The 25,719-nt window shown below is 39.3% G+C and overlaps 1 protein-coding gene and 1 long non-coding RNA gene across 3 annotated transcripts in view; one reads left to right on the forward strand and one right to left on the reverse strand.

Annotated features, from left to right (window-relative positions):
* LOC126084836 (uncharacterized) overlaps positions 1 to 9,443 on the forward strand; it is a 32,444-nt gene extending 23,001 nt beyond the window's left edge. Inside the window, exon 2 of the long non-coding RNA XR_007519075.1 lies at positions 1,564 to 9,443. This is a non-coding gene — a long non-coding RNA (uncharacterized LOC126084836). The remainder of the gene's footprint in view (positions 1 to 1,563) is intronic.
* SEL1L (SEL1L adaptor subunit of ERAD E3 ubiquitin ligase) overlaps positions 9,117 to 25,719 on the reverse strand; it is a 63,474-nt gene continuing 46,871 nt past the window's right edge. For both annotated transcript variants that reach the window (XM_049899777.1, XM_049899775.1), the window contains 9 exons: positions 24,888 to 24,965; positions 23,420 to 23,482; positions 21,613 to 21,700; positions 20,944 to 21,092; positions 20,026 to 20,191; positions 18,819 to 18,893; positions 17,716 to 17,888; positions 12,606 to 12,734; positions 9,117 to 11,810 (listed from right to left, as the gene is read on the reverse strand). In XM_049899777.1, the coding sequence (XP_049755734.1) occupies positions 11,601 to 11,810; positions 12,606 to 12,734; positions 17,716 to 17,888; positions 18,819 to 18,893; positions 20,026 to 20,191; positions 20,944 to 21,092; positions 21,613 to 21,700; positions 23,420 to 23,482; positions 24,888 to 24,965 (1,131 nt within the window). In that variant the 3' untranslated portion in view covers positions 9,117 to 11,600. The remainder of the gene's footprint in view (positions 11,811 to 12,605; positions 12,735 to 17,715; positions 17,889 to 18,818; positions 18,894 to 20,025; positions 20,192 to 20,943; positions 21,093 to 21,612; positions 21,701 to 23,419; positions 23,483 to 24,887; positions 24,966 to 25,719) is intronic.

A 25,719-nucleotide genomic window follows, 5' to 3' on the forward strand; every position in this document is an offset into this window, starting at 1 on the left:
AACCATGCTGGTGGCAAATGCCAGATACACCCCCTTTCCTCTCCTTCCTGTAGAGCTGTCTGCCCTGTAGCGATTTCTCCTTCCTGCGTGGGTACAGAGAGAATAGGGCAGGGAGTTCATTCTCCCACAGAAATCGCACACGAAGTGGTGAGTCACACAATACCACATAAACTCTTCAAGTACATTTTTTTTTCCCAAGAGCTGACTCTGGATCTTAACCACCTTTCTTAATGTTCTCACTACTGGAAAGTCTATCTACTAATTGAAACATTAATCAAAGATATTTTGCCTGTCAGGCATTGTGCCAAGCTCTGGGCACACTGGTGACTAAGACGGACATAGTGCCTATCTTCTTGGGATTTAGAGTCCAGGAGGGGAGACCAAGATTAAGTGAACATTGCAAATAGACAAGAAGCACCATGCAGGAAGAATACAGAGGGGTGTGTGACAGGTGGTGGTGGTGTTAGCTTCCATCGAAACAATTCTGACTCGTAGCAACCCCATGTGACAGAGTGGAACTGCCCCACAGGGTTTTCTTGGCTGCAGTCTTTATGGGAGCAGATTGCTAGGCCTTTCTCCCACAGAGCCCCTGCATGGGTTCCAACTGCCAATCTTTCAGTGGCAGCCAAGCACTTAACCCCATTGTCCCGGCTTGGCTACTGGACCATCGGGACTCCATGTGTAACAGATGGGCCTGAGTTAATGTGGGGGATGGGCAAGCGTGAGCAGAGACCTGAGCAAAGGAGGAAGAAGGGAGCCTGGCCAAAGGTAGGAAGAAGCTGTGTATGAGCAGAACCGGAAGGCAAGAAGCAGTTTGAAGAATTGAACAACTAAGGGGTCCTTAGCTTGGCACAGGCACACACTCCCCGGTTAGCTCTTTTAGCCTTTTTTCGCTAGCTCAGCCATTTCAGGGAAATTGATGTGGGAGGACTAGTTCTAAATTTTTAGACAAACAGAGTTGGTAGCAGTTGGAGTTAAACTAGAAGCTCTTAGAAATTTGAAATCAGGGAAACAGCTTTGGTCTTGAAAAGCTCCTGGAGGCCATTGTGTAGGAACACCTTAAGGATGGGTTGATGTCTGATTCACTGTACCACCCTTGTATTCCTACAATTAATAGCACAAGTTATACACAGAGAGAGGGCAGAGGAGGTTCAGTGGTAGAATTCTTGCCTTGCATATGGAGACCTGGGTTAGATTCCTGGCTGATGCACCTCAAGCTCAGCCACCACCCATCTGTCACTGAAGGTTTGCGTGTTGCTATGATGCTAAACAGGTTTCAGTGGAGCTTTCAGACAGACCAAAAAGGTTTGGAAATATACTTCTGAATATCGGTCAGTGAAAATCCCGTGGATCACAATGGCCTGATCTGCAAGTGATCATGGGGATGGTGCAGGATTGGGCAGCACAGGGCAGCGTTTCTGTTTTGCAAGGGGTCGCTATGAATCGGAGACCAACTTGAAGGCAGCTAACAACAACAAATATACAGAGAAGTTACCTAGAAGCAAGTGAAACACATTGATTTCCATAACTAACTAACTGAATATTTATTTTTAAACTTCAAAGTTTGTTGAAGATGTGGAGGAAGAGGAATCCATGACTGTGGTACCTTATCTCCAAGACGGGGACCATCCATCCATTCCTTCCCTGCTTGTCTGCACATGAGGATCCTCCACTGAGGATCTATTGAAGTAGAGTCTACTCCTCCATGCCTTGGGCTGTTCCTCTTCCCTTGCTGTCCGTGACTTACTGACCAATAGGATGTAATGGGAATGACATGTTGGGACTTCCAAGACTAGGTCCTTAAGAAGCCTTGCAGCTTCACCTGGGCTCTTGGAACGTGTTCGCTTGGACTGCTTACTCTGAGGGAATTTTGCTGGCTGCTCCCAGCTGTTTCAGCCATCTCAGCCCAGGCACTAGACATGAGTGAAGAAGCATGTCTCAACTATTCCAGCCCCCAAAACCCATTGCCATTGTGTTGATTCGGACTCATAGTGACCCTATAGGACAGAGTAGAACTGCCCCACAGAGCTTCCAAAGAGCAGCTGGTGGATTCGAACTGCTGACCCTTTGGTTAGCAGCCAAGTTCTTAACCATGCACCACCAGGGCTCCATTCCAGCCCCAGCAGATGCAAAATGGAGGCCACATGGCTACTCAAGCCATTCAACCACCCCAGTGGAGGCCGCAGACATGAGGAAACAGGGACAAGCCAATCCTAATGTGCCTGGATGTTTTTTCTATGCCTCTAAGTTATAAAGCAGCAGTAGATAACCATAAACACTGGTACAAAAGATTAAAATGCTGAGATGCTAACTAAAAGGTTGCAAGTTCAGTCTACCCAGAAGTGTCTTGGGAAAAAGGCTTGGTGATCTACTTCTAAAAAATCACCAGTTAAAAACCCTATTGGAAACATGACCAAGGCGTGGGAAGACACTGATAGGAGTGTAAGAACAAAGGGCAGCAACAGTAATTAGTATAGTGTGACAATCCTGCAGCAATAGTATTAACAAACACTAATTTATGAATGGATACATAAGTAGATAGGTATGCCAAGAGGTGTGGGAGGGTATATGGGAACATACCCACCTGCAGGTACAGGTTTGGTGGTGGATATTTCTACATACATAACTGTAGGTGTTGCTTATATATTAATACAGACAATAGAGCACACAAGGGCCATAGTCAGGGCAAGTTATTAGACATAACCAAACACCTCGTGGGATAAAGTTTCTAGGCTTGAAGGTGAAGGACCATAGACTCAGGGGATATCTACATCAATTGGCACAACATAGTTCATAAAGACAAAATTCTGCATCCTACTTCTGTGAGTAGTGTCGGGGGTCTTAAAAGCTTGCAAGCAGCCATTTAAGATACAAATATTGGTCTCACCTCATCTGGAGCAAAGGATAGTGAAGAAAACCAAAGACTCAAGGATGCAATTAGTCCAAAGGACTAATGGATAACATGAACCACCTATGTGACCCCAAGGCCAGAAGAACTAGATGGTGCCTGGCTACCTCCATCGACTGCTGTGATTGGGATCACAACAGAGGGTCCTGGACAGAGTGAGAGAAAAATTGTAGAAAAATCAAATTCACAAAAAAGACCAGACTTACTGGTCTGACAGAGACTGGAGGAACCCCCGAGACTATGGGCCTAAGAAACCCTTCTGAACTGGAACTGAAGCCATTTCCGGAGACCACTTTTCAGCCATACCACAGACAGGCCCATAAAATAACAACACCTGGGAGGAATGTGCTCCTTAGAACAACTGATTATACGAGATCAAAAGGGCAGCACTTGCCCAAAAGCAAAGATGAGAAGGCAAGAAGAAGTAGAAATCAGGACGAAAGGAAATAGGGAATCTAGGACAGAAATGGGGAGAGTGCTGACACATTGTAGGGAATGAAACCAATGTCATGGAACACTTTATGTACAAACTACCGAATGGGAAACTAATTTGCTGTGTAAACTTTCACCTAACCCACAATAAAAAAAATAATAATAATAAAAAGCCCTATGGAGTACAGCTCTACTCTGATACACATGGGGTCACCATGAGTCAGAATTGACCCCACTGTAACTGGTGATGGTGGTGGCTACAAAGAGAACAGCACACGAGCATGCACCAGAACAAAGTTGACTTGTAAATTAGAGAATGTCATTTCTTTTGTTGCCATCCTTTCTGTTCCCCCATAGCAGTGTTCATACCTCCAGTATAAACTTTACCATGTTGCATTAAGGAGACAGCATAACAGAGTAATTAAAAACTTGGATCTTATAGTCCAGACAGTCTTTTATTTGAATTCCTGTTTTAAGGTCTATACTAGCTGTGTGACCATAAGTTGCTTAGCACCTAAGCATTGGTTTCCTCATCTGTTAAATGGCAATGATACTAATAGTACCAACATCATGGAGTATTTAAGATTAAATTCAACAGTGCATGAAAAGTACATAGTGTCTGTCATATACTGTGTTCAATCCATCAATGGTGACCATGACTCCCAGAGGACAAGAGCTTGGTCTCATATTCATCTTTAAATCTATTGCACATTTCAGTGCCTGGAACATACTAGATGATTAATAAAGGTTGTTGAATGATGAAATGAAACCTATGTTATAAATTGTAAGATTGACCTTTTTAACATGAAGGGTAACTTTACCTGTAAATTATCTGGAATGAAGCATTTTAGGATGGCAGAATGTGCCATTTCCAGCGTGTGATGAACACCATGAAGACCTGGAAGAGGCACCTTTGGTGAAAAAATAAGTCAATTCAATTGCTTTTGGTATTTAAGACCTCCAAGGCCTGGACAGGATCTGAGAGACCATCCAGTGCAATCACTTTTATGATGCTTATGAGAATCATGTAGAGTGAATGACTTGCCCAAGATCACCCCCCATGAAGACTAGAGCCCAGTCCAGAACTCCTTCTCTTTACTAGGGCACCCTTCCTTTCTTCCTTCTGCATTTCAGGGCCATTCAGGGTCAGGAGATCCATAATCCCTTCTATGCAGGGATTAGGCAACTGGGGAAGGTCCATGGAAGAAGACCCAGCTGTAGCCAATGGAGAGTTTTGTCTGGACCCCTCACCTATGCATTGGTCCCATTGGTCATGACTCTTGCACCAGAATTGTGACTCACTTATGATTATAAAGCCCCTTCGATTAGTGGCAATAGGTCTAGTGGGATGCAATTAATTTTTTCTGCAGTTAAAGTTACGTTTCATCCCAACTTGTGGAACTTCTGTTTTGTTGCTTCAAGGCATAAATGTCCCATCCCTGACTTACTTTACTGTTTTTTGTGCAACTTACTAGATTCTTCTTTGGTTAGCTACCCTGAGAAGTACACAAAGCATCAGTTAAGTTAGTTACGAGGTTTTAATTATTTTTACGTCTCCAATGAGTGATGAAATACAGATACCCATTAAACAAACTTAAGACTTCTTCGATTACCACATTTCTTGCCTTTGAAATAATAAGGCTGCTGTTCATAGCTCTAGTGTGGACAATTCCATTTAGCAGCAGTATTTCACCTAGAGCCAAAATAAAAACCCAGAACCAGACCTGTTGCCATTGAGTCGATTCCAACTCATGGCAACCCCATCTGTTGCATAGTAGAACCGCTCCATAGGGTTTTCTTAGCTGTAATCTTTACGGAAGCAGTGCCTTTCTTCCAAGGCACTGCCGGGTGGGTTTCAACTACCAAACTTGAAGTTAGTAGTCGAGAATAAACTGTTTGCATCACCCAGGACCTCAAAGAGTCAAAATAGGACAAGAGAAAAAATAGACTGCTGTTCTCACCTGTCCTGGAAGTACATTCTGTGGATTGTGTAAGATGTTATCAGCTAAACAACATTCTCCAAATTGTATGTAAAAAAGAAAATAACATGTATGTGAAGGTTGGAAAAATTCAAGTAAATTCTTTACTAGTATATAAAGGGAACAAGACCAGCTGAATGGTCTGTCACTCCCCCGCCCCGGTCCCTCTGCCCAACCAAGATTAGTCTCTACTCATCTCAAGATATTTCATCTAGAACAACCTAAGTTCAATTAATCAAAAATTTCTAAGTAAAGCACTTTATGGGCAAGGCCAAGGGAGGTAGGGTGGGGGAAACCCAGTCGGGTGAACTCTGAAACCCACAGCTGTGCTTTCACATCTTGAAATAAATGTTTCCAAGAATGGAGGTTTCTGTTGCTCACATTTGTATCTTCAATCATGTAAAACCCAATGACCTCTTCATTTCCAAGGTTAGAATCCTTATTTAGGATACCTGGATCTCATATCTAATACATGTACGACTTATGATAAATTCCTTTTAATCCTGAGAGGCCAAAGAACCTTAACATTGTATTGGGTGGTAGAAGGGAAAAGAAGACTGAGCAACAACAAACACATTTATATGAATGCTCCTAAGTCAGTTAATTTTCAAAGTCTACTCAGTTTACCTGGGAAAAAATTATGTGGGGTCTTCGGAAGTGGGGATTTCACACCCAATTCAGCATTAACGCTAGGCCATGTTTAAACGAAATTCAGAGAAAAAGAATTTGGCCTCTAGGAAAATCAGAGTTTTGCTCAAAATATACTAAAAATAAGCTAAAATTCTGGTAGGATTTTCAGGATTAAATTATACGGTTGTCCAATCTGATGACTAAGCCATGGCAGAAATGATGAGAAGAATATTAGAAGACCCATGACACAGCAACATCTCCTTTTGAACTGGTAGATTCTAAAGCTTATTTTATGTTCCTGTCCATGAAAGGAAAGCCCTGGTGGCATAGTGGTTAAGAGCTACAGCTGCTAACCAAAAGGTCAGTGGTTCAAATCCTCCAGGCACTCTTTGGAAACCCCATGGAGCAGTTCTACTGTCTTATAGTGTCGCTATGAGTCGGAATAGAGTTGATGGCAACTGGCTTGGTTTTTTTTAATCCATGAAAAATACCTAAAAAGTAAAAATCCATTTTTTAATAGCTCTTACTACAGAAATTCTAAGTTCTTATTTGCATATATTAATGTATACATCGCAACCTGAAAACAAACCCGTTGCCATTGAGTCGATTTTGACTACAGTGACCCTATGGGACAGGATTAGAACTGCCTACCTTTTGGTTAGCTTTTAACCACTGCACCACCAGGGCTCCATGCTGTAACTTAGTATAAGCAAATTTCAAGGCCAATATAGCCAATAGAAGTATCACAAGGCAAGTTAAAGGAGAAAGGCTGCTTCTCAAGAAGACCCAGGACTAATTTTAATGACAGAAAGAGGGTAAGTGGTAAATAGGCATCATAGCAGCTCTGGTTGAATGGGCAAACTGTTGATGTTACAGCTGACATCTGACTTTCCCACATTTATTTCTAGCTGAGGTCAGAACCTGGGGTGGCTGTTTGTGCTCCCAGAAGTAAATCTGTGATCCAGCTTCTCATTTGCCAAAATTTATACTATCCAGACTTTTTATCCAAGGACATGGTGCTTCTAAGCTGAACATTTTCTTAATTTCCTCTTTGAGTTGGCTGCTAGCAAGTTGAGGGCCGAATTTGTAGCCCAGTTTTAGCATGCATTTTTGTGTGAAGTCCATCCCTCGTTTAATATTTTCTTTTTTCATTTCCTTTTATTTAGATCTTATTCTACATACACTCTTGTTTTGTTGTGTTCTATGCATCTCTGTAAGCCCTCTTAAATTTCTGGGACAAGGCACTGCGTAAGTAAATTAAACTTTGGGTAAATCATGCTATCATGAGGCTAAATTAAAGTGACTCTTGCTTTTTATGTATCACAGGCTGATTCAGGTCAAAGGTTTCAGAGATTTAAAAAATGTAACATTTCTTAGCAAATTCATATTCTCCCGACGGCAATTTTCAACTTACGGGAATCTGAATTTTAAAGGAGTTAAAAGCAAGTGAAAGATGGATTAAAATGTCCCCAAATGAATGCTTTTTCAGAAGCTCCTCAAGTTCCAAAAAGGTTCGTTAAACATTGACTCATTCAGGCTAAAAATAAAAAGGTCTGATGGGAAAGGTGTTCTCAATGGTAGAGTCCAGCATACAGGAAAACCAGAGGTGGAATCTTTATTTCACAAGTTTCAAGATACAGTACAAAACGAATCTGTACATCTCTCTATTAACAGGATTTGTTTGTTTACACAATTATATTACACTTCACCAGCCTTTATACTGCATTTCATTAAATACAAAATAAATTTACAAAGAAGTCTACCATGGTGTTCCTTCACAATGCCAGCATATGGTCTTTTAAAACTTCCTCTCCTGTGTATTCATAGTGGTTACACTTTGATCATATTAACATTATGATTTTTTTTCTTTAAATCAAAGAAGATAGTGTCAGCCTGTCTGTCAATCCAAATGGGAGAAACAGTGCATGTGAGATGACTCGCTGCACACACCTAAAAGATCCGTCTCGTGCACACAACATTGGATTTTACGTTGTGCAAACAGTCACGCTAAAATGCAATCATTTTTAATTGGGATCGTTTTAAATTTTCTGGACATACCAAATGGAAGGAGAAATTTAGCTTCTTTTCAACGAATACTACACATTTAAAAAGCAGCTAGTGTCTCAGACAATACGGCATCAGAAATTTCGTGTTTCCACTTGACAGCAATGACTGATGAAAAATATTTGCGTGAAAACAGACATTTCCTTTGCTCTGATTATTTCCTGCATTCTTTTAGGCATAATATCGTGTAACATATATTAAACCCACTTCCAAAACAATACCAGTTGTCACTGGGGCAAATATAGCCCACAGTGCTCCTCTTGGCAGGTAAAGGGGCTGTTTACCTGAAGCATCTTGTTTTGAAATGTGCATGTGAAATGTTAGTGCAAACATTCATAAAGGAAGTTTTCTGCAGATGCAGTTAGATGTTAATATACACGCTACACGCATGAAGAGTTGTGGTCTTCGTTTACAGGCCTGCATGCATACTTCCAAAACACTGAAGAACAAACACGAGGAGCAAGGGAGGGAGGGAAAAACAAAAAGCTCCTATATAAAACACAAGTTTCCTGGAGGCCACAGCAGTTCCTTAATTAAACGGAGTATCAGATCTTCACCAGGTCACTGGTGGATGTTTCTAAAACTTCCCAATGGTACAGAGATAAAACAGCTTAATGGTGAAACTTTCACAAATTAACTTTATCTGCAGAAGGGTAACAAATCTCGAGAGTCTATCAAGTTTAATGATTTACAAGTTAATCTGATTTAAGTACTAAATAGTGAATTTTGAAAAAAAAAAAAAAAGCCTTTAATTTACCTTCTCTGTGCCATTGAGTATTAACCAAAATTAAGATAAGCCCCACCCAGAAAACATAAACAAAGTCTTCAAACACACACACAAAAACAACTTACTACCTTTGTAATGTCAAATAGAAGTGAAATGGACAGTCTCAAGTCTATCTAAGTAGTGAAACAGTCAGCTAACCAACAAACCAAATGCACAAGGAGTACAGAAGCAAACTAGAGTACTACTCTCACCACCTTCTAGGGCAGGAAGACGGACTATAAAAGGGATCAGGAGAGCATGGGCTACCAAGGAGAAATGAGGCCGCACTCTGTCTGTTAACTATAAATTCTAACATTAAAACTCCTGAATCCCTGAGTTAGTTTAATGTCACTGACATTAACTAGCTTTTGTTACTGTCATTTTATTCAAATGGATGCCATTTGATTAGGTAAAAATTGACCATAATTTTAGGAGAAAAACCAAACCCAGTTCCTTTTTGCGTAGGTATCGTGTCCCATGAACAAAAAAGAAAAAAGGGAGCAAAGTACTTTGAGACATTCTTTAAAGGAATCCACAGGAACTAAGTTATTTTAAGTATACCATTCAAATTTCTGGTAACAAATGACCCCAGGGTAAAACAGGAGGTGAAAACAAACCAAGAAAGGGATATTTTGATAACAGTAAGGCTATGATAAGTGGAAAACGAATAGGAAGCTTGTTACTGCATGGAGAACAAGACTATGGTACACTTTCCCATCCATCCTTAGGTAGTGCACACTGCCTTAAGAAATATTTTTTCAAAGTGCTAACAAAAGGAAGTAAAGATACAGATAAAAATGCTCCTGAGGAGAAATTGGGTGATGGCTAAAGAAAAAAATGGACGTTGACAGTCACCTTGGAGGGTTTCTTAACTTTTAAATAAATTAAAACAGTTCCTTTTAGATGAATTGTGGATTAGACTTATTTTGAAGGGTGGGGAGGAGGGGCAGTGGTGAAGATACCAGCATATGGTACCAACTGCACTCAAGTCTCTTAAGTCTAAGAGATCAAGCTAATGTCAATATTTACAACAAGAGCTGCCCAAGGTGCCAACACACATCTGTGGCTACAATTTCCTACCTTTCACAGACATGCTTTTATTCATGAAGTTCTCTCTATGGCCACCCCTTCAAATCTGGAAGCAATTTATCTGTAAGGAAAGTTTGCTTACCAGGTTTCTCATAATACTCTACACACACATACATACACAAAGTGTGTACAATTTCACATCTAAATCCTTCATGTTCATTACAGACTACTAATTAAATCTAGTTCTGAATACAATCCCAACTTTGAAAACCAAAGCCTTATCACTCTACAGGATAATAAATTCTTCAAGTTTTCTGGCAGATGATGGATCATGAGAACAAGAGTATAAATGTGCATATAAACAGACTGAGGTTAGTAGGCACAGAAAGCCTGCCCAGTTACTAATGTAGCCTCAGACTAGAATAGGCTGGTGAACATCACCATCTGCTAATAAAAAGAAATACAAATTCGGTTGAAGTTTTAATTCTCTTCTGTGTGATACGTGAAGTTCCCAGTTTTGTTGTTGTCGGTTTTATCTGTGCTATTTAACCAGACAAATCTGAAGTGCGGTAGCTTTGATTTTCCTAACATTAACAGTGGGAGGAGATGAGTATGATAGCTACTAAGCAAGCAGTTCACTTTCTACTGTAACATGAAACTGGCAGAAATAAAAATCTACCCAAGCAGTATAATACAGTACAAACTGGCTTTGGCTTTCCTCAACTACTGGGTTTCATCAATCTTTCCTTCTTTTGAGTTTTAGTATTATAATGGTAGTCATGTCTGTCATATATTTCACATTTAAAGATTTCAGGAGGATGGTCTGTTCTTTGTGCAATAAGAAATGCAAAGTAAAATAAATCCTGGGAACAAATGCTTCAACTTTTGGGAAAGTGTGTCTATGACCTTGGTACCCTATTCAGAGTACAAAATTAGACTATTTTTTCTAATTTCTCCTATTTAGTTCATCCTCTGGCTTCCAGATCAAGTCTCTGTATACTCAGACCAATCAAGCAAATGCCATTTGGTGGGGCAAATTCATGTTAGTTCAAGGATTCAGCTCATATGATATATTCCATTCCAAAGAGGGAAATCCTCGCAGGACTCTCTAAGGATGCCTTTCAGGCTCTGAAGGAGAGAAGTATGGTATCAAGCGTGACAATCACCAATAAGAAACCTCCCAACCATCCCCTTTTAAAAATAACAAATATGCTGAAAATGTATACTTGCATGTGGACTGGTAAAATAGTTTCTCAGTTACTGCAGTTTCAAAACACTGAAGACATCTCTTTTCTTTCTTTTTTTAACTTAAAAGGCAAGTTCTATTTTCAGACTTTCAAACATGTTAAGGTTAAATTTGCAACTAACTGGGGTTTCTTCTTTATACTGATTCAGTTTTTAGTACTGATCCATAAGACCTTAAAGATGGCTAATATAAGAACTTATGCACATTGAGAGAAGGAACAAAAGGACCCAAGAAAGACAGCTGGATTCAGCACATATTACTTTGAGTGTCTCACATATGTTTCCAGAAAAAGAGAAAAAAAAAAGGGAAGCCACTGAAAGTTGTTATTCCACATGGCACTGAAACAAACATTCAACTCAGTTTAGGTAAGAGTTACTTATCCCTGAAAATAAAGGCAGCAGATTCTAAGCAGCTTTTAAGAATTAAATGCTTCCTTGTGCCTCTTCCAGGAGGTGGACACTGATCCAAAGTCCTAAATCAGATGCAAGTGTTCATCAGCAAACGATGTCCTCAGTTGTCACTGTTCAAGCCCAGACGTGGTGGCTGTTATTGTGGTGGCTGCTGCTCTGGCGGCCCCTCCTGCTGAGGTGGAGCTGGCCGTGGCCCTGGAGGCCTAGGCACAGGCATGTCTTGATGCTGCCTCTGCCTGTAAGCTATAACTGTTCCCAACAGCAATGCGATGATGGTCATGAGGTAAAGGTCCCACTCAGGTCCTAAGAGCTGGTCCATATCAAGTTGGGTGAACATATCTCGGATCTTAATGGAAACAGAATAAAATGCATTGTGATTACTAACATGTCAGAGAAGGAAGTGAGAAAATTACATCACGAATTAGAGATTAATATACCCAGCTTATTAAATAAACAGCTTATTAAAATACTTGGTTTAGGAACTTTTTGTGGTGTGCTTATAAAAAAAAAGGGTTTAGCTTCAACTGAAGCTCAAAGTAGTATGTCTCAGTAACTGAGCTAGTATTTTACAACAGTTGGCTATATAAAATGTCTAGCAAGATTCATTTCCATCAGTAATCTAATGCACAAATTTCCAACTGTTTTTCACAAAAAACATTTGGAAGAAACACTGGGAGATGGTGGGCCCAGGGGACCAGTATCTTGGCACACCTGTGACCTATTTGTAGCGATGGTACAGCAGCTGGTACAGTAGCTGAAAATCTCAGTTCTCGTGAGAGATGGGCTACTTCCCGTCTTCTCTCATGTAAGTGAAGAGGGCAGGAATTCAAATGTTTAGTAGCTAAATGAGTAATATTTTTTAGTTACAATTTAACAAATAAGAAAAATTAAACACTAGAATTTAAACTTACAAGTTATGTTCTCAGTCTATGATTTTTTTTGTTTTGTTTTAGTGCCACTTAAGAAGTTATTCCTGATAGAAAGTAAATACAAGGTATTATCCTTTGTGCCTAAATACAATGAAATTTAAAAAGGCCCCATAACACATATTTCTAGGTATAGGTGCTAAATTTTTTCCAGAAAAAAATGAGAAGAAACTACGTACAAAACAAAACACTTGGAAAAACCACAAACCACTTACGTTTGTTTCCCTTATGTACTGCAAGAAATAGACAATGCCCAACTTGCAAAGTGCTAGGAACACTGGTACTTGGGCATCTGGGCTGGCTTCTGCTGCCATGTCATAAAAACGTTTTGCAAGGTGAATATCCTAAAACATAGGTAATAAGCCAAAATTCATTTCTTTTCAAAGTAAGTAGTATTTATTATTTAGTTCATACATTAAAACGACAACAACAGAACAACAAACCCGTTGCCATCAAGTTGATTCCAACTCATAGCGACCCTACTAGACAGAGCAGAACTGCCCCACAGAGTTTCCAAGGAGTGCCTGGCAGATTTGAACTGCCAACCTTTTGGTTAGCAGCCCCTAGCACTTAGCCACTATGACACCAGGGTTTCCATTCATATATTAGGAAGATTTATTCTTTCAAGTTTTCATTTTAAAATGTACTTCCCTACGCTACAGAAGCGGAGCCCAGGTGGCACAGTGGTTAAGAGCTCAGCTGCTAACCAAAAAGTCAGCTGTTCGAATCCACCAGATGCTATCTGGAAACCCTATGGGGCAGTTCTACTCTGTCCTACGGGATTGCTCTGAGTCAGAGACAGCTCAACAACGAGTTAACTTGAAGAAAAACCCTGAGCTTTACTTGGGTAAAATTTCTTTAATTATCTAACAGCATAATTTTGAAAATTTTAACTAAAAATCAGAATACTGAATTCACTTCTCCCCCATCCAATATCCCATTTGCTGTGTAGATATATGCTGGATACAGCCCTACATCAAAGCTTAACACTGTTTACCTGGAGATTTCCAGAGGTTGGCGGGAAGTCTCAAGTTAATTTTTTCCTACCTAAAACTTCAATCAGTGTCAACAACTCCTGGTTTCAGTTTGCAGCTGTGATCTTTGGACTGGGGTACACATAATTTAAGACTTTCCGAGTGGTACCTGAATGGATCGCGTTAAGAAACTTTATTTTTCAGATTCTCAACTTCCATTTGTGCTCTTCCCTAAAAGGGATCTCCTTGAGATCCTGCCTGTGTACATGGCAACTTTTCTCCACTCTATAAAAGAAAGTCCTCACCTACCCAAACCTTACTCAGGCACATTGCCCTGGGATATAAAGACCTCACAGGCCTCCACATAAAGAGCTAATATGAAATATTGGTTTTGGAGCAGGCTCCTTTAATAACTATAAACCCACAGGGCATCCTGTGTTTCCTATCTTAGACATATTTCTGTAAAGGATAAAACACATGATTATTAATTTTGGTTCAGGTTAGAGTGTTCTGAATTCGGACACATGGAAGAATGGGATAGTGGGTGGCAGAGCGGGGTGGTGGGCAGCAGAGGGGGATGGAGGGTGGCAGAATGTCATGGTGAGAGTTATGACAATTTTCGTTTAAAACCACCTCATTTCTTCCATGCCCTGACTATTGTCAATACCAAACTTGTAAGAAAGAATTTAATGAGAACATGGGAAAAAGAAGCTAAACACTAAAAATGACTGTTTCCACACATTTAATATAAGCAGTTTCCTTCAGTTTTTCCCTATACTTGTCTCTAGGATGTGTCCTTAGTTATAAAGCACCTTCCAACAATGGTAACGCATGGTTAGCGCCTCTGACTTTTTAAAAAGTGTGACTAAATCTGGACTAAGAACCCATGGATCAAACTTTACACGACAACAGATTCTATGCGGATGATTTAAAAGGGCAATGAAATCAAATCTGCCGTAGCACTACCGTCCTGTTATTTACTCCAGCTGTACCAAATTGTCGTCTGACTTAATGCTGAGTACTTTCTAGCTGTGCCGGCTGCTGGGTTGATTAGTTTTTAGTAGTTCAAATCTCTCATTTTTTTTTTAAAAAAGTGTCTTTTAGAAATTAATAGTTACTCTTTTTATATATCATTCATTATTCTCAAAACTAAACCCCAGCGTTCTATCCCAGTACTTTTATCAAAGGAATACTACGCCTTTTATGATATTCCTTACTGTAAGGACTTATCAATTACTTGCTGCCGAGTCGGTTCTGACTCCTAGCGACGCTACAGGACAGAGTAGGGTTTCCAAGCAGCACCTGGGAGATCTGAACTGCAGGCCTTTTGATTAGCAGCCAAACTCTTAACCACTACGCTACCAGGGTTTCCATTATAAAAACAGATTATTAAAATTGTATCATTTGAATCTTGACTGCTTTTTAGATGTATTCCACAAATATCAAAACTTCTATGAGATCTTTATATTTCTCCTCAAACATATCTTAAACTTTATCTGAATTAAACAGTCAAACTTTCTGATGGAAACTAAGCCTGACTGGCTGAACGGCTTGACAGTATCAGAGAGTGGCTTCGATAACCATGCTTTATGGCAGAAATTCTCCACAGATTGAATGCATTGAGCCTGCAGCTCCAAGGTTTTTGGAAAAAAATAAAAGTATTTAATATTTATAATTAATATTGTAATAAATGTGAAATTCAAACTTGACATCCTGAAAATAAAATTCATATTAAATGTGAAAAGGCATTCTGTCACAAAAAATAGTACAGTAGCAAAGGTATAATGAAATCAACACCTCTCCCTCAACCCCGGAGCACATGAGTGTCTCTAAGGGACAGAGCACCGGTAGGGTCAACAGTCATTTGCTAAGCCTTGGTAAGGCCTTTCAGTATTCGTCCCAGAAACTGAGAAAGCAAAGACTCCAATGATCAGGCTCAGGAACAGATCCTTTTGCCAAGTCTGTGGTTTCCAATTCTTTGTGTCCAGTAAAGCTGAAGGGGGATCTAATCAAGCTGTCAGCTTACAGATCATTAAAAACACTTTTAAATGAGAGACCACTCCGATTTTTGGCACAGAACTCTAAAACAGTTCAAAGAATTAAGTGGCCTTGCTTTGGTGAAGCTTCTCCCATTCCCATATACTTATTTTTGGGAGCAAGAGTACAGTCACATATCTATAAAAATAAAAAATAGAATTAAGGCTAAATCTACTCACGATATAGTGACTTTTTTTTTTAAGTGCTCCAACATGTTATTTAAAGATATATTTTTCAATAGTTAATGCAAAAATAAAATTTTATCAAAATTTGTATCAATACGTTGATTTGATCAACAGTGTGTTAGTAACTGATCAACTGAGACTAATGATATCTTAGAAGTTTTTCTTAACATTTAGTGCCTTAGAATCTTTGCACATAAGATTCAATATTTGAATGTATATACTTTCTTGTTTCAGATAAACATAATAGAGTAATTAGTAACAGGCCTAAGCACTAAAAACATTACATCAGTATACGATTCTTTGGGAAAGGCAGACCGGAAATTAAGTTCAGGGAGAAAAGGAAAAGATACAATTTTCAATTAAAGAACTTGCTCATGTATTTTTTTTTTTAGATTAAAAAGTACTGTATTATATTGTTGGCCAGCATTGGGGATAGAGGTAGTGGCAGGGAACTAACTACAAAATATCTGTTGAATTGAACGTCTAAAGCAGGCAAATTCTTTGTTATAGAGTCATAGGCATGCAATCATAGATTTGTAGAGCAGAAAGAACCCTTAGAAATAATTTTACAGGTGAAAATGCAGAGGTCTGGAAAGATTAAGTTATCCACTCTGTTCTACAAAAGTGTTACATTACAGTCTACACTGTAAGCCAGGCCCCCTCTTTTTAAACCTGGGGTTTTTTCCAACTGAATTAGCACTGTCATGCAGGAGGAGCTTTCAGAAAGTCAGTAATTTGGTGATGAACATGAAAGAATCAAAGCAGAGTACTGAAGGCTGAGGTGGCTCCTATCAGGAGTGCTGGACTACTGCTTAATCCGGAACAAACAAAATCTAATGCCAGCCACCACTCCCAGTTGCCGTCAAGTCACCTCTGACTCATGGTGACCCCGTGTGTGTCAAAGTAGAATTATACTCCACAGGGTTTTCAATGGCTGATTTTTTGGAACTACATCACCTGGCCTTTCTTCTGAGGCACCTCTGGGTGGACTGGAACCTCCATCCTTTCAGTTAACAGGCAAGCACATTATCTGTTTGCACCGCTCAGGGACTCCATTTCAAATGCCAAAGGAGAAAATAATTTGTCTTAAACTGAGTTAGTTCTTGTAAATTGTTGGTATAGGAGCTTTCTTTCAATGATGTACTAATTAATTCAGTGATTCTTCAACCAGAGTTATAACAGAGACAGAGCAGTGTCAAAATATAAGTAGCTTTTGGAAACTTTTCAACTGGCTGCTTCCTGTTTCTTATCACTTGTTTCATACAAGATCCTTGTAAACAGCCTGCAACCCTACAGTTGTTGTTAGGTGCCGTTGAGTCTGTTCCAGCTCATAGTGACCCTACGTACAGCAACGAAACACTGCCCAGTCCTGCGCCATCCTCACAATCATTGTTATGCTTGAGCCCACTATTGCAGCCACTGTGTCAGTCCATCTCATTGAGGGTCTTCCTCCTTTTTGCTGACCCTCTACCAAGCAGCTCATGTATTTTTTAAAAATTAAGAATTATGGGTATCAAATTATTTTGGGACTTGGATTCCACTGGATATATTTAAGAGTAATTTAATCATTTATCTATTTTAAATGTTAATATTTAAAATATGCTCGAATTTAGAGCCTTTGAAATTTATGATGAAAAATTTTAAACAGCAACTTGAAAATGTGCAAGGGAGTACGCTGTTTGTCAAAATTCTTTTCAGAGTACGCAGGCAAAATTTTAGACTATGAGTCTACAGAACATCAGATTCATTACAAAGGTTTAAGAATCAGAAATAAGTTTATTAGTAGCAAACATTTTAATTTATTCTCAAAATAATTTAGCAACAATAGAATTTGGCTGAAGGGGGCAGATAGTTTCTCAAACAAGGACTTATCAATAAAAGCAGTACTGCATTTCCATTTTCTTGAGTCTGTCTTTAGCTTAATATTCTAAATATAATAGTATGGACACTAGTATGTGGGTGTGCTGGGAGATGAGAGACAGAAGGGCAGCCTTCTTTAATACTGCAAAACCATCTCATGACCAAAGTCTGAGCAAGTTCCAAAGAAAGTCTATGTTCTATAAAAATGCAAATGCTTCCCCCAAATCACAGTCATGTTACTCAAACATTTGTTTTGAACTCATGCTCACCTGTTTAATGCCCAGTCCTTTCTCATGCATATATCCCAGATTAAACATAGCTTGGGCACTGTGCTGCTGCTCAGATGCGAGACGATAATGAATAAATGCAGTCTCGTAATCGACATCAGTGCCAAATCCATAGAAATGGTAGTCTCCGAGCTTAATTCTAGCCACAGTATAGCCTTAAACAGAAGGTAAATAAACTGCCAATAAATAAAGTGTGCTTAAAATTAAAATTGTTATTTCTCCTCCTGCTAATACGCTTACATAAAACAAAGAAATTTAGTTTTTAGTATACAACTTTATAACAAACCCCTCAGACATGCTATAAAATCAGTAAAAATTTAAACTAAAAGTGTATCTCTTTTACAGAGGGTTTTGTAGTAATGAGGGAGAGGTAAAAGAAGGTGGGTGGTCTCTCTATCTCACTAAGGAAAACAAAAGACCATTGTTGTCAATTCCAACTCAGAGTGACCCCACAGGACAGAGCAGAACTGCCCCATAGGGTTTCTAAGGCTGTCAATCAAACAGACTGCCATAGCTTTCTTCTGCGGAGTAACTGGGGGTTTCGAACCACCAACTTCTTGGTTAGCAGCCAAGTGCTTAACCACTGTGCCACCAGGGCTCCTTATTTCACTAAAAATACTTTTCAAATGATCATTCTTTGGTTCCATCATGTCTTTTACATTTTAAAATAGTTCAGCTTGGAGAAGAGATAAGCAGCTGTTAATGCTGAGAGGACTATGTGTGAGAAAGAAATATTCAAAAGAAAAAGACTGGGGAAATGGTTAGAGTTCTTTTGGGTTTTAGGCTGATATTATATTAAATATTCTACTCAATGCTCATTTTATACTGAATTCACCTCAAGTTAAAAATCAAAGAATAAACCATAGTGTGATAAAAATGTCCAGTACATAGTCTTTGCAATTCAATTTAGAAACCTTGGGACCAGAATTTCCATTTCGGTGATAAATACCAGCCATAATGCCAATAAGTTAGGCAATCCCTGCTTTATTTCAAGGTAATGAATGACATCAGTTAATTTTTATGGGAGACAAAAAACAATAGAGAGAGGTCCCGGTGAAATGCCTAACCTAGAATTAACGACTCACCCTGAGAGGCGGCCCTGTTCCAATGTAGCAAAGCTCTGGGGTAAGTTTCATTCTCACCTACAATGGTTGCTTCTCCTGTAAGGAAAGAAATGAAATACAAATCAGGCATTTAAGGAAATACACTAAACTTTTAGGCTTCATTTGCAAACTAGGGGGGCTATATGAAGCATAATTTAAACAAAACATGCTATATGAAGTATAATTTAAACAAAATTTGGCTATTTTTGTTTAAACAAGTTATTAAACAAATGTTCACATTTAACAAGTATTGGAGTAAGATATTTGAGCGCAAAGGAATCAACAGATTCAGGACGGCACTATTTCTTGAAACACGTTTTATCCACAGAGCCAAAAATGAGACTAATAACTGAGCCATTTCTAGGGAGCTATATATTGCTGGAAAAAAAAAGTTTTCTTTTTTTCTTTTAATTGTGCTTTAAGTCAAAGTTTACAGTTCAAGTTAGTATCTCATATAAAACTTTATACACACATTGTTATGTGACCCTGGTTGCCATCCCTATAATGTGACAGCACAGTCCTCCTTTCCACCCCGGATTTCCCATGTCCCTTCAACCAGCTCCTGTCCTTTTCTGCCTTCTCATCTCGCCTCCGGACAGGAGCTACCCATTTAGTCTCATGTTATCTACTTGAGCTAAGAAGTACACTCTTCACAAATATCATTTTATGTCTTATAGTCCAGTCTAATCTTTGTCTGAAGAGCTGGCTTTGGGAATGGTTTTAGTTTTGGGCTAACAGAGAGTCCCGGGGCCATGTCTTCCAGGGTCCTTCCAGTCCCAGTCAGACCATTAAGTCTGGTCTTTTTACTAGAATTTGAGTTCTGTACCCCACTTTTCTCCTGCTCCGTCAGGGACTGTCTGTTGTGTTCCCTGTCAGGGTGGTTATTAGTGGTAGCCGGGAACCATCTAGTTCAGGAAAAGCAATGTTTTCTTAGCTACTGTATCATGCACACTATTTATTGACGGCAGTTAATTTTATGATGAATGCCAAATCTGTTTCTACTGTCAACACCAATCGTAACACTAAGTTTGATGGCTTAGAGATCTGAGGGAAAAATAATTTAAGTGTGTGTATTGTTGTTTCATTTGCAACAATAAAGAATGTTTCTTTGTGGCTTTTCTTTTGGACAGGTTAACCCGGCATACGGCCTTGTAACCTCAATCTAAGGCAGAAGTAAAATGAGCCTTACTCTGATCGAGAATGAAGGCCGCATTGCTTTGTGCCACCTCGTAGCCCTGCTCGGCCAGCAGGAGGTACTGGATCACTGCGGCATTGTAGTCGCCATCTTTGTAGCTGTTATAGGCAGCCATCAGCCTCTCAGACCAACGACCTCGTTCACACACGTTCTTAAACAGCTATGAGAAGAGGAAAGAAAATATATAAATGAAAAATAAGTAGAAAGATATGCCAGAAAATCATTTTTGCACATTGGCTGCAAGTGATTCTTAAGCTCACTTCTTGTATCTCTGGCAGCTTTAATAAATTTGCACAAAAGTCTGAGATATTTATTGAAGCTTTTCACTTAGCTTTTAGAAGTCAACAGGTTCATAAAAATAGCAGCAGTTACATACCATTTACTCTGTGCGAGGCACTGTTCTAGTGGTTTTCGTATATTAACTCATTTACTCCTTCCAACAGCCCTATGAGGTAAGTCCTATTAATAGCTCATCTTAAAAGTGAGGAAATGAAAGCACAGAGAGGTCTGGAAACTTTTCTAAGCATTTTATCAGCGTCACGCTAATGTGCTAGATACGAGAAAGCTAAAGAGGAAAACTACAGATCAGGAGAATTAGCATTCCTGTTTGTAATATTCATTCAACATACACTTTTTTTGATGGCTGTGTATCAGGTGTTGTCCCCTTTGCTAGTGATACTGTGTATAACAATATCCGCCCTTATAAACATTGACTTTAATAGGGAGAGACAAGCTAAATAAATACAATAGCAACATATAGATCCTCAGTGTCTTCCCTAAGTGTACCAGTGCCAGGAGGCTGAGTCTATTTTTGCTCTACAAAAAATCTTACAAAGATAACAAGAATTAAAAGGTAGACTTTCCTACTGGGCAAATCAATTCCCCTTAGTAAGTCAGTAGAAAAGACCTTACCTCCACTGCAGTGTGACATGATCGCATCACACCTGTGCCACTAGCATGCATCTGGGCTAGGTTATAGAAAGCCAAGATATGGCCTCCCTGAGAAGCTAAATTAAAATATTTCAAGGCCTGTTTATAATCTCTCTTGACTCCAATGCCATCTGTAAGAAAAACCACATGAAAAGTCAGTAGCGGCCTTATATAGGGTTTAGTTGAAGCATCAGAAAAGCTTTACCAATGAAGAGTGCAACTTTAAACGCAAGTCAGAATTTTTCCTTAGGAAGGAAGGGATTCTGACTAATAGCTATAACTTGCAATGAAAAACAAGAGGTACAGATCCCTGAGTTGGAAAACAGTCATCGACCAGAACTGGACGGCTACCACTTCTACATCACAGTGCCATCTAGTGTAAAAAAAAAGAAGAAAATTTTCTTCTTCTTTTTTTTTAATCTAGTGGAAAAGAGGTTAATTCTGGTCTTGGTATACCTATACCAAAACCAAAACCAAACCTGCTGCTGTCCAGTTGATTCAGACTCACAGCGACCCTAGAGGATGGGGCAGAACTGCCCCACAGAGTTTCCAGGGAGCACCTGGTGGATTCGAACTGTCGAAGCACCTAAGCACTACGCCACCAGAGCTTCCTATCTTGGTATGCCCATCATCAATTTCAGCGTTACTTACTGTAGTACATAGAGCCAAGCTGTAGCTGCCCATCCACCCAGCCTTGTTCAGCAGCTTTCTGGAAATACTTGAGCGCCAGATCATAATTCTGTAGAACGAGAGGCCACATGAGCAGAAAGCTTGAAAGGTTGATATAGTCAGATGTCAGGAGAGCTCATTCACTAAAAGGTATCAGCAAAGCATACAAAATACTCCTGAAGAGACGTCAGAGAGACTGATGAAGTCCCGACACATGCCATAACGTGGGTGGACCTTGAAAACATTACGCTGAGTGAAACAAGTCAATCACAAAAAGAAAAATATTGTATGATCTCAATAATACAAAACACTTAGAAAAGATAAATGTACAGAGATCAGAGTGAAAGCGGTTAACGGTCGAAAGCGAAGGGGAAAAGGGGAATTTTTCCTTAGTATTAAGCACTGAGTTTCTGTTGACAGGGATGGAAAATATGGTAGTGGATGTTGGTGATTAATTACGTGACTGATGTAATTGGTTTCACTGAACCGTACAAGTAAAAAATGGTGAACTGGCAAATGCTGCGTTGCCTATATTTTTACAAAAACAAAAAGACTACTTTCTTATGTTTGTAACATGTGGGTGGTCATATGCTTTAAGTCAAAGTGGGGTTAAGATTTAAAACTGTGAAGAAAAGCAAACAGAGTTTTTGTGGAACAATTTGTATGTTAGCTCTCAGAACGCACGAAAACAGACCAGAAATGAAGAAACAGCCATATCTTTTCTGCTAACCAACTGATCCTTTTTCAACCTCAATTTTTCTAATATTAAATAATAAAAACCATCCCCCCTTATTAGCTCCTTTACTGTGTAGCTTATCAAACACTATATGATTATTAGATCTCAAATACCTTATGTGTTCACAAAGAAAGTTAAAGTAAAGATTACTACTGAATTTAGTATCCTAAAATAACTAGAAGGACTCAAAATGAGATAGCATGCCTGTTTTTTGTGTTAGGTAATACCTATAGGTTAGAATCTTAACTGTAAGGTTAAGGTTAGTTAACATTTAGTTTTAGGCACAACTTAAAAGAACATATTGCCTGGAGACATCAACAGGGAAGAGAAGACGGCATCAAGGAGAACCCAGAGACACCCAACAAGAGATAGCAGTACAGAAGAATGAGAAGGAATGGTCAAGGAAAACCAAGGAAGCTTACAGTAACTGACCCCCTAGGATAGAGAGAGTTCAAGTAGGCAGAACCAAAAAATGTCAATTGGTGTTGACGTTTAAGAAGTTACTGGTGACTTATACAGAAGCCTGACTGCTAAGAGTTGAAGAGTGACTAGCTAATAGAGTTCATTCTTTGAGGAGCTTGGCTTTGTAGTGAAAGGCTAGAGACAGAACAGCTTGTAGCTCGAAGGTGGGAGAGAAGAGATGGTAGCTAGAAGGGGCAGAGGATAGAATGGAAAGCTTTCCCCCTCCTAAATGGGAGAGCACTTTTAGAGGCTTGAATGGTGAAATAAGGAGATGTTTAAGTCCTGGAGAGATGGGAAGGGCAGGTAGGGTAAAAGGCATAGATGGAAGAATGAGAAAACAGCTTGAGAAACAGTTTCACATTCTCAGAAGAAAGTGCCAGAGATGCAGCCCTGCTAAAGAGGCAGTTGGGAAGGGGGGAGCAGGGTGAGGGGTGGTAGTGAATCAAACACAAAGTCAAAAGGAAAAGATTCAGCTTTGGGTACAATGAAACACCCTCACCAGGGCTGACTGGACGCTACCTAAGGAATACCTCCTTCCTGCCTCATAAGCTGACTGCTTTTTAAAGTCAGAATGTTAGCTTGAACACTTACAACTTGAACTCCTCTTCCATAGAGGTAAGCCATTCCAAGCCCACTCTGTCCAACTGGGTTGCCCTGCAAACCAGAGAAATTAGACAAAAGAGAAAAAGGGTTCATTCAAAAATAGGCAAGAAAAATATCAGCAAAAGAAATTACTTATAAACATTCAAAACATGTCTTAGTACTTTACAATTCAAAACGGAACTCTCTCCTTCCCATCAGACTAAAATAATGCTGACTTTTTAAACATTCAGGAAGCTTTCCACAATTTGTCTGAAAAGAGTAAACAGGAAAGTCAAATTAAGTTTTGTTGACTTACCTCATGACCACCTCCACCATGAATTTATAATACAAAATTCAACTTATACATTTCATCTTTTTAAAACTGAAAGTAGGTCGTGTGTGTGTGTTGGAGTGGCAACCCCCACCCCAATAAAAAGGAAGATATCATGGGGCGAGGTCAACAACTGGGTCATAACAACAAAACTGCTATCAGGTGGCAAAGATATTGAAGATCACTGGAGTGCTGCAAAGCAATGGTAATCATTATTTTGAAAGCTATGAGAGACAAATCTAGAATCTGCCTAAACTCAGAGGGACAGATCCAACAACACATCTTTAAAAAGTGTCCCAGTGCTCCTCTGGAAACACTTGAGTGACACTGGAACTACAGTGAGGGTATTAAGTGGTAGCCACAGTTTTCTGAGGTAAACTCCAGGCCAAAGAAATTCTCAATTATGTATTAAGATTTTTTTTTAAGTACTCAATTATGTAAGAGTTTAAGCCTCAAGTTGCAATACAAATAGAAGCAGATTTCATAATTCCCAATTCCAATAAGAAAATCGGTATTTCCCTGATCAGCATATCTTTTGATGAAATTTGAACAGGCTTAATGTTCAACAGTCTGATCCCTTAAAAAAAAAAAAAAAAAAAAGCTCTTTTATTGGGGAGGCTTTTTCTAGTCAATTCATTCACATAAATCGTATTTACCATAAGCCCTTTCAATAATTTACGGCAATAGTTGGTTATGATTAACACGTGGATACAATAAACTTATAAAAGTAATAGCTGTTGTTGTTAGGTGCCACTGAGTTGACTTTTGACTCACAGACTCCATGTGACAGAACCGAACTGCCCCATAGGGTTTTCTAGGCTGTAACCTTCAAGGGGGCAGAGTGCCAGGTCTTTCTCCTGTGGAGCCACTAGGTGGGCTTGAATTGCCAACCTTTCAGTTAGCAGACCAGTGCTTAACCACTGTACTACCAGGGCTCCTTAAAGTAACCGTATAAAAACCCACTGCCGTCGAGTCCATTCTGACTCATAGCGACCCTATAGGGCAGTGCAGGACCGCCCCGTAGAGTTTCCAAGGAGCGCCTGGCGGATTCGAACTGCTGACCTTTTGGTTAGCAGCCATAGCACTTAACCACTACGCCACCAGTATATGGTGCATATTTCAATACACTGAGTCATGAAGTCTTACCATGTCAGCAGCTTTTTTAAAGTAGTGAAGCGCTGTCTCATTACTCTGAGGTACAATATCACTTCCCTCTGAATACATCTGGAAAACAGACCACAATTTCATTAACAGTTACAACCCTCTCCCACTTTAATTTTTCTCCCATCACATCTCATTCTAAGTATCTATTTTCAGGATAAGATAAAGGCTGGGTCTTAGGTTCAGGAAAATAACTAAAAGGTTATTTTTAAAGATTTAAAACACTGAATGAACATTGAGACTACCAGGTATGGAACATGATAAAGGACCAAGGAAAGGAAAAACTGAACAACCAATCTACATATTAAGAAAACTACAATCAAGGGAAATAAGTTTTTCACACAGAGATAACCAGTAATTCAGAGCAAGAACGAAAGGGGTTGCAATGAAAAGTTCTAACATGCTTAACAAAACAGATGGGGGAATACCAATTTCGATGCTGTAATGGTTGGCATGTTTAAACAAAGTTGCATGTTTAAACAAAAGGGCCCCGATTAACAAGCGTGATCATGTGGTTAGTACTGATTAGATTTTCCTATTTGTAAAAACCTCTGTGATATATTTCATCTAAACCTCCTTACCTTGGGATTTGGTTATAGATGAAAATACTCATTGATTTGCACAACGAAAGAAAAAGCTCTGAAATTGTGCCATGATCTATGCAATCAACTCATTAAGTCTACAGACTTAAATACTTTCTTGCTGGAGAAGAGAACTGGATTGAGAAGTGGGTGATGGCTATCATACTGTGGACAATTAAAAGGTCTGGAGGTATAGTTCAACAAACATTATCAGCCGCCACTGAGTTGATTCTGAC

This window comes from Elephas maximus, chromosome 10 (genome assembly GCF_024166365.1).
Source record: "Elephas maximus indicus isolate mEleMax1 chromosome 10, mEleMax1 primary haplotype, whole genome shotgun sequence".
Taxonomy (NCBI): domain Eukaryota; kingdom Metazoa; phylum Chordata; class Mammalia; order Proboscidea; family Elephantidae; genus Elephas; species Elephas maximus.